Raw genomic sequence first — 13,859 nt, forward strand, 5'->3', positions numbered from 1 at the left:
CATCTTACTGGCACAGCGGTAAGGCTACGAATTTACAACGCTAAAATCAGGGGCTCGACCCCCTCGGAGGACTCAGCAGATAGCCCTGTATGGCATTACTGTATGAAAACACACACACGCTTTCCTATTGTGTACTGATTTCACTGTATGATTATCTAACAACGAATGTATTATAAGACGATCCCACTGAGAATTATTCTGTTCTTATGTGTTGCCAACAGCATCCATCAGTGGCATTATGTCAGTAATCAGGAAAATATCAGTACTTTTTCAGTTTAAGAATGACAGCATTTTTTTTCCCAAAAGATTTTTAATATGCAATAAACCCAATGGTTTGTATATCTTTCATTGTTTGCTATTTACACGTATATCCAAATGACTTTGCTTACTCGTCGAACGATATCATTAGTTTACGGTGATTTATATTATAAACAGTTATTTCTACCAAATGTTGCGACTGGTTTGATTTTATGGTTAGCAATCTATCTGATTGTGTGTATGTTTTTGTTTGAATTTCTATTTAGTAATCATAATGAGTGTAAATTACGTTTGTTTGTTTTTTCAGTATTGTTTAAAGGTTATCTTAAAGAGAGCTTGTCTCAATGCGATTAGAGGTCATATTAATGTCGGCGTTGTCTCAATATCGTTTAGCGGTCATATTAATGTCGGTGTTGTCTCAATATCGTTTAGAGGTCATATTAAAATCGGCGTTGTCTCAATATCGTTTAGAGGTCAAAATAATTTCGGCGTTGTCTCAATATCGTTTAGCGGTCATATTAATGTCGGTGTTGTCTCAAAATCGTTTAGAGGTCATATTAATATCGGTGTTGTCTCAATATCGTTTAGAAATCGTATTAATGTCGGCGTTGTCTCAATATCGTTCAGAGGTTGTATTTATGTCGGCGTTGTCTCAATATCGTTCAGAGGTCATATTAATGTCGGCGTTGTCTCAATATTGTTTAGAGATTTTAAAACCAGATTTGTCATTTTTTCATTAATTGAACACTCAGTGTTTCGCGTTTTAGCTTCTTCAGGAACGTTTCGTTAATGTAGTAAAACACAAATCGAAACTGACAGTACAAAGCTTCAAATGGTTTAAATAATAAATTTTATTCGGATCTATAGCATGTATTTGTACAGCGTGCTTTTAACATGCCTGGTAGTAAAGCTTATTGTTGAAAGAATTGTATTATTGAAATTATAAACAGCTACCTATGGTAAACAAAGGTTTTACCCAAGTTGCAGACTGCAATAAGACACAAGATGAAAAACCAAAATAATTAAAACCTTAGACTTCATCCTTTGTTTCTATTCATCTGTGGTAGTAGTTAGTTCTTTGATAACATGTTTCTTTAAACGTTCTGTCACTAAACTTTGATAAGGACTTCTAGGTGGAAAGATGTTTTCACGTTAGGTGTTATTCCTCCATGATGAGTCAAAAAGTATCTGTAGCTGTGTTTCATAAAGAGAATCAATATGTTTTCCTAAACTGTGTGTAGGTTGTTTTGGTGTCTCCAATCTTGTTTACCAGCTTACATGTAACATCTGTCATCTGTAGATTGCAAATACGTTTTTGTAACAAAGTTGACTTTATTACACTGAAGGGTAGTGTACTGAGATATTGAAAGTTTTTTTTTGTTTTTTTTATCAGAGTTGAACCTGGTCGTTCTATAACTTTTATCAGCAGCTCAGATTACCTTATTATAGTTTTTATTTTCTTGTTGATAGTTTAGTCAGTGAGAAGAACTCTAAAGTAATCTTTGGAAAATTCTCTTTTTTCCCTCCTTTTTCATCTGTGTTATGTTGAAGGTGCAATGCTGATTTTTGTGGGTCATAGTCTCTTAAAATTTGTTCCATGTTAAAATAAAATGGATATTATTTGTTCAAAAGGATTAATTTTAGTTCAGAATGTGCTGTTTTTTTCAGCACTGTTGCAATCGAGTCATTTTAATTATCCAAGAACTGCTCCTTTCTTGGAAGCTTTAGAATAAGAGGAGTTGATGCCCGGCGTGGCCAGGTGGTTGAGGCACTCGACTCGTAATCCGAGGGTCGCGGGTTCGAATCCCCGTCACAATTAAATAATCGTTTAGAGGTTATCTTAAGGAAGCATTATTTCAACATTATTTAGAGTTTATTCTAAAGACAACACTGTTTCAGTACTGTTTAAGGGTTATCCTACAGGCGGCATTATTTTAGTTGACAACCAGTTTGGCTTAAAGTTAATGTGTAATTTCTGGGTAAGTTTATTTTATTTTTTTCGACAACGTGACAACTATGGAAACAATAACTGTAAGAAAAACTAGTATATACAAGTATATACTGGTGTATACAAAAACATAGAGAGCTAAAACTATCTTATGCACCTATTTATAGAGTTAAACATTTCATAAAGTTTTGTACGCCCCCTCGTTTGGTTAAAGAAAGCTCAGAGATTTCCCATTGACACTTCTTCCACAGGTTATATTGTTTTTTTGTTTCTTCTTTTACGGATTCTTTATCTAACCGGCACATATGTGAAAAAGAAAAGAATAACATTCCCATCTGGATACAGTGACAAAAATAATAGACTGATGATATTCGTGAGTAGTGAAGATTCCCTGATCGACATAAAGCCATGTGTTTTTTAGATAGTTTCAACATATAGACCGTATTATGTTTACAATAATAAATAAATAAAAGCTGAAAAATATCAAACAGAAAAGTGGAGAAAAAGCATCGAAATTCCCATAAAAAGTGGCTCTGAAAAGATCTAGTTCATTCGATACCATTTCTAGTTACTGGCTGTACATGTGAGTGTTTATTTTTAAATGTTTACGACATTACTACAGTACGTTAAGGTTTTTTTTTTATCTTCTGTATGATACTCATTGTGATATAGTATCTGGAAACCAACATTTAAGAAGATTCAAAACCTTATACATACACATATATGAAAAGTTATAAGCAAATTAAATAACAACTTTAAACATTAAGTCTTACATTATACTATTTATTGTGGTTCATAATACTATGTAACATAAATTTTGTTCAAGGATAGTATGTGTTATTTCTTAATTGCTTATGTTGTAAAATAACAGAAAATGGCCATTATTCTCTTCAAACTTTGCTTTTGTGATCTAGATAATGAAATTTAGAAATTAACCTATTTTCTATGTAAAAACGGACAAATTTGCACATTTTCATTTACATAATGTCTGAATAAAACAACATATGAATCAAGATTTACATGTATTTATACTAAAGGTATACAAAAATGAGCAAAAATGTTTAGAAGTAAGTAGTTTTTCGATATTTGCGACTGTAATGTAAATCACTTTCACGTATCAGCTTCCAAATGTAGTCTCCCATCATGTTTTCATTACACGTTCCTTGGTAACGGCGTTCAAAGTCCAGTATATCTTGGTGGAAGCGCTCGCCTTGCTCCTCTGAATATGCTCCCATGTTCTCCTTGAATTTATCAAGATGAGCGTCAAGGATATGGACATCCTGCAGGCCATTTTGCCGTAGTTCTTCATCAGAGCCTCAACCGGTTCCACATAATTTACGGCCTTGTGATTGCCCAAGAAGCCCCGAACCACTGCGACAAAGCTGCCCCAAGTTTTTTTCCTTCCTGCTGAGCTTCTTGGGGAATTCTGTGCACTCCAGGATCTTCTTTATTTGTGGTCCAACGAAGACACCAGCTTTGACCTTTACCTCAAACAGCGAAAGGAAGAAGTCTCGAAGGTACTTGAAGGCTGCAGACTCCTCATCAAGAGCTGTGACAAATTGTTTCATAAGACCCAATTTTATATGCAATGGTAAGAACAACACCTTCTGAAGGTCCACTAGTGGCTCACACATTTGCATTGTGTCTCTCCACAAAGAACTCGGTCCGTTGTAGCCAATGCTTCCTGTTGTAGTGCGCTGCGGTGTCTCTGCTGTCCCAAAGGCAAAGATAGCAGGAACACTTAGTAAAGCCTCCTTGTATAGGTCTATTTGTTCACATAGGTAGCTAGAACTAATTGAAGCGGTCAGTGGTGAGCCTCTCTCTCTCTGTATATATATATATATTACCATTGAAAGTTGTAGAAAATTCTCGTAAGTTCTAAAATCTAGATAGTTCTTGAAAATTCTTGTAAGTTCGATAAAATTCTCTATCAGCTACTCAGCACTGAATCTACCTGAATGTTCTGAAAAATGGGTAAATTTGAAAATTTCACTACCCAGGTCACAAAAGCAAAGTTTGAAGAGAAAAATAGGTCTTTTCCATTTACTTTAGGCACAAACAATTAGGAGATAACACTTTCTGCCCACGAACAAGAAAAAGTAAAATTTAGTTGCATAGTGTAATCAATAGAGGGCGTGGAGTGTCAATATTTAATATTTAGGATCACAATATTCATCGAGGTTCAATAATGAGCTGAAAATATTGGATAACAATATTATTATTACCTTGGATGACAATATTTACTGAGGTTTCACAATCAATCTAATCTGCAGTATAACAATATTTAGTTTGTTTTGTTTGTTTTAGAATTTCGCGCAAAGCTACACGAGGGCTATCTGCGTAGCCGTCCCTAATTTAGCAGTATAAGACTAGAGGGAAGGCAGCTAGTCATCACTACCCACTGCCAACTCTTGAGCTACTGTTTTACCAACAAATAATGGGATTGACTAGCACTTATAACGCCTCCACGGCTGAAAAGGCGAGCATGTTTGATGTGACGGGATTCGAACTCGCAACCCTCGGATTACAAGTCGAACGCCTTAACCACCTGGCCATGCCGGGCCACAGTAGGGTTTGACCTCACTCTTATAGCGTACCCAAGATAACAAAGTACAGATCGTGTGTTTGTGGACAGAAAGCTGAAAATGTACAGTCCAAGCACACTATATAGTAGAATACGCCCTACCTGATTCCAATAATGCTAAATAAAACACATATTCCAAACAAGTGAAAAACATATAGGAAATACCTCACACGGGATAAGATCATTATAAGACTGATAAAATCCATTCAACATCTCGATGAAGAGATCCATCAGGGGCCTACTCCCTCCTCGTCAATGCCAGCCGCCTTAGTGCAAGGGATATATAGTGGCATTGGGTTTTTGTTGCACGAATTCTTACTTCTGTGTAGTTGGGTGTAAATAGCGAAAAGCCAGTGCTAAAACGTGTCCCTTCTCCGCGATGTCTAATGTTTCTTTTTACTTATGTATTAATTATTTCTTATTTTGTCCATTTATTTTATATTTATAATGTACCTTGAGGTATTTGTATAACATATATAAAAAAGAATAAAGCAAAATGTTCAAAAACTGAAGTAAATGTAGGTGTAGCTAATATCAATCTTTCAAAACAATCCAAACGAGATCGTAGAGATAGTAGTTGTATCATCTCTACACAATAGCATAAACACAGTGTAGTAGAATATTAATAGACTAAAACAGGATAAATTAAATTCAGTTGTGATTAAATATTTATATATACTGCTATGTTTTAATTTTTCCTATGATATTAAGTAAGAACGGTGCAAACGTTATCCCTACTATCTTGATTACATTGTTTTTGAAGGACTGATATTAGCCATCCCTACTATCTTGTTTACATTGTTTTTGAAGGACTGATATTAGCCATCCCTACTATCTTGTTTACATTGTTTTTGAAGGACTGATATTAGCCAGCCCTACTATCTTGTTTACATTGTTTTTGAAGGACTGATATTAGCCATCCCTATTGTCTTGTTTACATTGTTTTTGAAGGACTGATATTAGCCATCCCTACATTTACTTCCTTTTTTTTAAAAAAAACGTCTTTTGTTTCCTTGTTATTTTTTAAATGCAGGATTTCAATAGACATAGAAAGGTTGTATTTATAACCAATTTTCAAGACAATGAGATCCTAGTTGTATTTATTGTTTATCTATTATTGATTGGTTATTCCTGTTTCGTCCTGAACTTAAGCTTTTTAAAAGAATAACAAATTTCTGAAAAAACTAATTTCTAGGGATAATGGTAAAATCGTTTACATTAGAATTATTATTTTTGTAATTATTACTAGTTATAAACAATACTTTTAAAACCGGTTATTCCCTTTAAAACTACATAACCTCAGTGAAACTAATAGACAATATTGTTTTAGTTTTTGAGTTATCATTGAATAAAAAAGCAGAAGCCGATAGAACAAGAAATTCAAAGTTTTTACCATGGTAATTACAGACAGACATTACCAGAACTTGTGACTCGGTCATTACATAAATGTTGTTATGAAAGGAAACACTGTATACTATTGTAACGTTCTGATTACGTAATAAGGTGATATTTAAAATACCATTTCGATGAATAACGCGATATGAGTAATCCCTACAAAGGCAGTGCTACCACCTGCCTGATAAATAAATTAATAACAGCCTTTCTTATAAAATAAATAATTATTCCTAAAATATTCCATTTCTAGTTCTATGGGATTTTTATGATGTTTTTACAGCTTCAGACTTTTTTTACTATGCCTTTAAAATAAACTAGAGCTTACAATCAATTATACTTTAAAGATTGGTGAATAATTATCAAAGTGTAAAAGCGCTAGGAAAAGAAACAATTAAACAAAGTAACTTTGAATATTAAAAAAAAATTCCTTATTTAAAAAAGTTTCAAAAATAAATCAAAACTCTTGTTTGTTTTATTATGCATTTGCTTCATCAGGAAGGAAATAAAATGGGAGGTACAAAGATGTTTATCATACCGTTCTAATTAATTGAAGTGACAAAGGTTAGAAAATTAGCAAAATAATACATTCAGTAATTTTCTTTGGTAAAATCATAATTCACTTATTTATTTTCTTTCAAAAAAAAACACGGAAAGGCGGAAAATTAAAGCACTTGTTTTGGATGTTTCATCTTCAGAATCGGGCAAGTATATCCTGCAAAACATGATTTGTTAAACATCTACCTTGTTAACCGCATTGTCAGTTAACATCAGATGATCACAGTACTCTCTGTAACAGCTTCTTTCTCCCCCTCTCTCTCTTTCTGATTGAAGTTGACTGATGAGACACGGGAAAATAAACCAACCCTCTACAACTTGATTAGGCTCAACTTACCGTAACTACTTTACACAACACTAAAAGCGGGCATGCGCCTAAGACGCAAGATTATTTTGTCATTAGATGCCACATGTTATGGTTTGATTTCCCGCTACTAAATCTTATTGCTATCAAGTACGTTTTAGAACTGGACAAGATAATTCTGCTTAAGACACTTTTTATTATTGTAAAAACAAGCATCTTTGTTAAAGTTCACTTTCATTTTATTTTTCGTTTTGAAAGCTTGCTTTTCGGTTGTTTTCTTTATTAGGCATAGTGGAGTAAACACATTTACGAAAATAATTGTTGTTTAAATCCCTAATTCGTTATTTTGTTCATTTTTTTCTTGCAAGAAGCTTTTACCAAGATTGTTCTTCCTATATTACTGACTGAACTAATGACTTTTTACCACACCAAGATTGTTCTTCCTATATTACTGACTGAACTAATGACTTTTTACCACACCAAGATTGTTCTTCCTATATTACTGACTGAACTAATGACTTTTTTTCTGTACCAACAATTTTCTAAGAAAACTCTTGCTACTAAAATATAAGATTTTCTGATATTATAATGAAAAATAAATCGGGAAATGTGACAGCTTAAAATTCGGATGTTATTTTAACATGACAGTCTCGTTGGGCACTACATCAGGGCTCTGAAAATGTTAACAGTATCTTCCTGCTTAACATGAGTTATCGTATTCCTAAATGAACTTTTTCACCCAAGAAAATAACAATGAGTCAAAAACCTTCTTTCATTGCGATGTTTTACATCGACAGGAAGTGACGTAGCAACTTTTCTCTCGGAAATTCACAAAGCTTTTCAAAATAAGACGTCAGCTTGACCAGATTTGAGCTAAACAGTTCAATTGTATCACCCTCAGTAATCGAAGAAGCTAAGTTTGTTTCAGAATATTGCACAAAGCTACAAAAGGGCCATTTGCGCATAACCGTACCTAAGTTTGAACTGACAGCCAATAAAAAGGGAAATAAGCCAGCTATTCAACGGCACTACTGCTTGGGTTGCCCTTGTCTGATGGAATCGTGACGAATATTTGGATTTGACTGTCACTTCTATAGCACAAAATAAGGAGAATATTTCTGCGGCAATGGGTCGCAAACTATGTATCATTCGATTCACATTCCGGGAAAATAACCAATTAGGTCACGCTCAGACTCAATCCAAGAAGCAAACTTTATCCTAAATAAATGATGCGACAAACTATACCTGTCGCTTACAGCTTATAAGTGCATCATGTGTCTCGACACTGATAACTGAAACTTGAAGTAGTACCAACTGTGAAATTCATAAAGTTACAGTTAGATAAACACGCATCATACCTATCGTGAGAAATATCAATACATTAACTGTTATATAAGTGACATTTTACTTAATCATCTAGATATTAATAACATTCCAATAAACTGTAGCAATAATCTTACCTCCGTTTTCAGAAGGGGTGGTTGGTAACTAGTAGGACGATATCGCTCCCTCTGGTGGTACTGAGTGTGGATGTCGCCTAGAAACAGTTCAGTGCGCATGTTTCTCGGTCGATGTGTATGGTGGAAAGGTTTTCTGTGTTCCACACGCATCAGTTGTAGCTCGTTGAGGCTAACATGCAAGGACGTCAAACAGTCGATATCTTCAACCACTTCTATGACGTCATTTCCTTTACCATGATGATTTATTTCAATGTAGCTATACACGAGGTATTTCTTATAAGATCTCCAAGGTTTCCTAACAAAACCTGGACACGACCTGTTGATTCTATGTTCAAGATTATGCGCCATATCGTTACTATAGGGCACAAGGTACATACGTTGCGTAACATATTCTGCTTCCATTCCTCCAGGAACAATCCATGATGGTTGTAAAAATTGAAAACGCCCCCATGCGGAGATGAAAAAAGCCGGTAAGGTGCAGGAATCGTCAAGATAGTAAAATTGCTCCAGAAGAAATGTGTTGTTATTATAAAAATGGTATTTTCTCAGTAAATATTCTGGACCTGGCCGAGTTTCGCACCTAATTAGGAAAATATAGTTTTTAAAAATGATAAGAATGTACAGAATAATTTTCACTCTTACGTCTAGTTTTTTATACAAATCCTGTACCATTAAGTATTATAGATTGTAGTTGAAATGTGCAGTACTGCAAACAATCAAAAATTATATGACAGCAGCAGAATTAATAACCAATATTTACTAGAAAAATTTAAAAAAAAATATTGTTGGCATTAAGTGCTTCATGGGATAAATAACGTTCGAACACGCTGCAGTCCAAGACTAAAGTGAAGTTTAGAGTACGAACACAGATAAATAATTTTTACTCTGGGAATGACATAGATTAATAAAGAGTTGGGTCAAGGGTCAAAGTTACACCACTAGTGAAGGTAAGATATGTTTCATTTAGTGTCTTCTATATAGTGTTTGGACGTTATCATGTCACAGCATTATCTTTGAGAGATTTAAAAAAAAAATGCTGTCACTCGTAAGATTGATAATCGGCAAAGATCTATCTAAAAATAAAATAATGTCCATGTGGAGTTCATTCAGAGTCTTGGAGAAACTTGATAACCTAGTTTACCTTTCCCTGTTTCACAGGACGCTCGAAACAACTTCAAAATATACTTTATCTCGAGCATAAATTGAAAGTAAGTAATTTTATCCATATCGATAGGTTTCCTCTGAGGCAATGGTGCTCGAACTTTCAAACTTTCTACACCACAAACCACTTCGCTCCCTCTCACAAAAACAACAACAACAAAAGGACATTTGTGATCAACTATGCAGGAGTTGACTTCGCTTTAGTACAGGTGCTTTATTTATTACAGTGAATTATTTATATGGTATTTTTTCCGAATCTTCTCACTGACCCTTATGAAACATTCTGCTCCTGTTTGCATCTCATTACCGTTAGGAAAGCAAGAAAATCGTCATCCACATTTTGAAGCCTTGAGTGCGTTATAAAAATGACGGTTAAATCCAACTACTTTATTAATTTGTGTTTGTTTTAAATTTCGTGCAAAGCTACACGAGAGCTATTTCCTCTAACTGTAGTAATTTAGCAATGAAAGACTAAAGGGCTACTATTTTACCAACAAATAGTAGGAGTCATCGTCACATTATAACGTCCTCAAGACTAAAAGGGTGAGTATGTTTGGTGGGACGAAGATTCGAACCCGCGACCATCAGATTGCAAGTCAAACACCCTAACCACCTGGCCATGCCGAGCCTACTCGATTAGTGTAGCCCACGAGTTGGCGGTGAGTTGTATTTACTAGCTCTCTTTCCTCTAAGTTGTGACTGAGGCAGATAGCGAAAAATGTTCAACATCAACTACGTCTTGCCCTCTCCCCCTCTTCAGTTTGAGAACTACTCCACTAAGGGGCTACGTCTTGCCCTCTCTCCCCTCTTCAGTTTGAGAACTACTCCACTAAGGGGCTACGTCTTGCCCTCTCCCCCCTCTTCAGTTTGAGAACTACTCCACTAAGGGGCTACGTCTTGCCCTCTCTCTCCCTCTTCAGTTTGAAAACTACTCCACTAAGGGGCTACGTCTTGCCCTCTCTCTCCCTCTTCAGTTTGAAAACTACTCCACTAAGGGGTAAATTGGAGTTTAGTGGAAAAATAAGTAACAGCTAACTTTTACATTAGAGTAAGTTGTGTTTTAATTTATTTTATTTAAAGCATTAACAATGACATTTACGGCAGCATTCTCTCTCTTATTAAAGTTTCTCGTTATAGCGAACCTGTGTAGATATTCTTATGAGTAATTCGATCATAAACACGAAGTCGCAAATTCCAAACTCCATACAGTTGGCTCTTTAACACATCGTTCTGATGTACAATGTCTGTCACGTTGTAAAACATTATGAGTAATGCTGCACTTTGTGCATTGTTTAAGGCCCCTGTGTGGTTAAGGCCAGTTTGGAGAATAACTTCTAGGCTTTGGGAACAAAATATAAACAAGTCAGGTTTATTTGTGTGAATCTATGTTTCAGCCTGCATTGTAGGATAGCTCTTAGTCTTTGGCGATCAAATATAAACAAGTCAGGTTTGTTTGTACAAGTATATGACAAACAGCCTGCATTGTTGGTTAGCATTTAGACTTTGAGAACAACATTTTACAAAATGTAGTTGGTTAGTTAGTTTTTGTGGGTTTTTTCAGTTTACTTAGTGGAGTAACTCTTAAGTTTTTACAACAACAGAAAAGAGTGAGAAAACGTTTATGCGCTTTAGTTTTTCAGAATTCATAGCAAGAGAAATAATGGTTTGAAAACAACATTTTACAAAATGGGGATTTCTATGAGTTTAATATTTCAGCCTATCTCTTAGGATAACTTCTAAACTTTGACAACGAATTTTACAAATTGGATTTATTTGTATGCTTCTCTTTTTAAGCTTGCATAGTGCAATACGTTGATCGTGCTAAGACTTTATTAACTGGTTTGCATTTTCACCAGTTCAAACGGTTGTGTTCGCTCAGCGGTAATTTCATAATAAACATAACAAGTCAGATAACACTTCCCCGTTCCTTTCTATAAATCCTTTTTTTTTTTTTAATTTAATAAATCGTTTCTACGTGCAGTAGTTAACTGACATTCTTTAGTCAAAGGTCACTGAGTATTGACAAACAGGTGTCACATGTGCCATTCACGAGCTTCCTGGGGCGTTAACAAGTGCGGGAAATACGATTCTGCTATTTAGCAAGTACGACGTGCAGATAATGAAAAAATGATGTCATATGTTATACCGAGTGTTAACAAAAACAAAGATGTGTATTAAAAGATAAAAAGGTTTATATTTGAGAAACTTGTATACTACTTCATGTACGACTAACAACAGCTGGTCAGGCCTCTCTCTAATATTCTAAAGTCTCATGTGAATTACTGAATGATATTCATAGGATAAAAGGTAGTCGTTATAACTATACTTCCACTTGTACATGCTCTTGATACTTTATTTAATACCTCTAATCATGAGTTAATGAAGAGAAAAAAGATAACCAATCAGCTAGTAGCATCCGACGCCATAAGGGTTTTATCCAGGTTTTTTTATCCGAATAACAGAATTAACAGTTACTTTTAACGAGCACACAGTTGAAAGCACGAACGAGTTCATTATCATTGTGTCTCGAGCCCTGGACCCTTCGATACCGAACCCAAATATTAACTGCTATGCCACACCCACCCCAGTCGTTTTCTTTCCATGGGGTTTACAGTTTACACGCTTCTTTGGAATGAGAGGATAGACGGTCCACAACTTCATGCACTTTTATCGTATCTAGTACCACTTGGTGAAGAATTTTCAACAGAATCAATGATGCGTTAGTTTGAGAACATTTACGACATCACTTTGATAATTCTTCTGTTACCTGCAACCCTTAGTAAAATTTCCGTATTTTCTGTGAATGTACTGAAACACTATGAAATGAAAATTCTCAGTTTTTCTTATTCTAAAACAAATACTCAATACACCCACGTACGTAGCTAATTTCTGACAGTAACCGCTTATCTTCCTGGTAAATTTTCCTTTTTTTTAATAACTTATATATATCCTAAATAAGTTTCAGTTTTGTTTTACTTTATTGTTTTCTTCAACTCTGTATAATTTCGAATGTGCATACAGAAAAATATAGAACATGATTTTCTCACATTTTCTATTACCTTTCGGTTAATTTTATTGAACAGTAAATCAGTTAAGTACAAAAGGTAAAACAAAAAGGGAAAGTTGAAGGACATCCAGGATTCTGGGTTCCAAAAGAACTTTGTAGCCTTATTGTGGAAAATCCTTTGTTCTCAAGAAAGTCCTAAGTTTTCGTGTTTCCAGATCTTGATTGAATCACATGTACCTACAAGAAATATCTCATTCTTTTATATTTTTGTATTTCTCTTTTCTCATTCTTTCTATACCTCATCACGGGGAAGTATAACAGAGACTGAGCTCAGGGCTGTAGGTTGGCCATGATTCTTTAATATACTCTTTTTTTATTCCTTTCGGGAAACATTCGATAGAAGAACGTGAAGAGAAAAAGTAACAGAGAGGAATTCACCAATCGAAAAGAGTGTAACAAAAAGGGCGTGGAACTTGTGAAGCTTAATGACATATTACGAGCAGCATGTTTCAGGAATTGAAACGAACGCCACAACAGATGAAAAATAACGGAATTGTGATACAAGGAAACAAAAAAGGTGGGAAGTAAGGAAACATCTGAAAAGCAGATAAACAAAAGCTAAGTAACAAGAAACTTCCTTGAAACATGGTGAGTTTCTGATACCGCACATAACCACGTCTGTTTTAATACATTTCTGCCTGTAATAAGATGGTGAATCTCAACCAACGGATACACAGGTTAAACTGTGTTGGAACTAAATGTTAATAAACTATAAAAGAATATGTGCTGATGATACACATTTTAGCTTCGATATAAATATTCTTCAATGAAGTTGTAAAGTATTAACTAACAATGTATTCTACCATCTATATAGAAACTACTTAACAGTATAAAGGGATAACAATTCTGGTTTGGGATTCTATTAAACCGATGTTTCCTGTACAATAATCCATTATAATTTTGTAAATAACTATTCAATTTTCACATATCCTTAACTTGCAACTTGATATGACATAACTTATAAACAGGCCTTCTACTAAAAGGTTTACTTCTTTTACACTTTCGACTACAGTACCAATACAACTGTGTCATTTGAAAATCTTCCACCATATATGCGACAAATATAAAGGAAATGTGGTCATGTTACTTCACTATCAAATTTTAAATACTTTGATATTGTAATGAGT

General features: G+C 34.6%; 1 protein-coding gene across 1 annotated transcript in view; it reads right to left on the reverse strand.

Moving 5' to 3' along the window:
* The window catches only part of LOC143256913 (protein APCDD1-like), a 64,399-nt gene that overhangs the window by 19,323 nt on the left and 31,217 nt on the right, over positions 1-13,859 (reverse strand). The window contains exon 3 of the mRNA XM_076514762.1: positions 8,505-9,084. Coding sequence (XP_076370877.1) covers positions 8,505-9,084 — 580 coding nt within the window. The remainder of the gene's footprint in view (positions 1-8,504; positions 9,085-13,859) is intronic.

Source organism: Tachypleus tridentatus, chromosome 7 (assembly GCF_004210375.1).
Source record: "Tachypleus tridentatus isolate NWPU-2018 chromosome 7, ASM421037v1, whole genome shotgun sequence".
Classification (NCBI taxonomy): domain Eukaryota; kingdom Metazoa; phylum Arthropoda; class Merostomata; order Xiphosura; family Limulidae; genus Tachypleus; species Tachypleus tridentatus.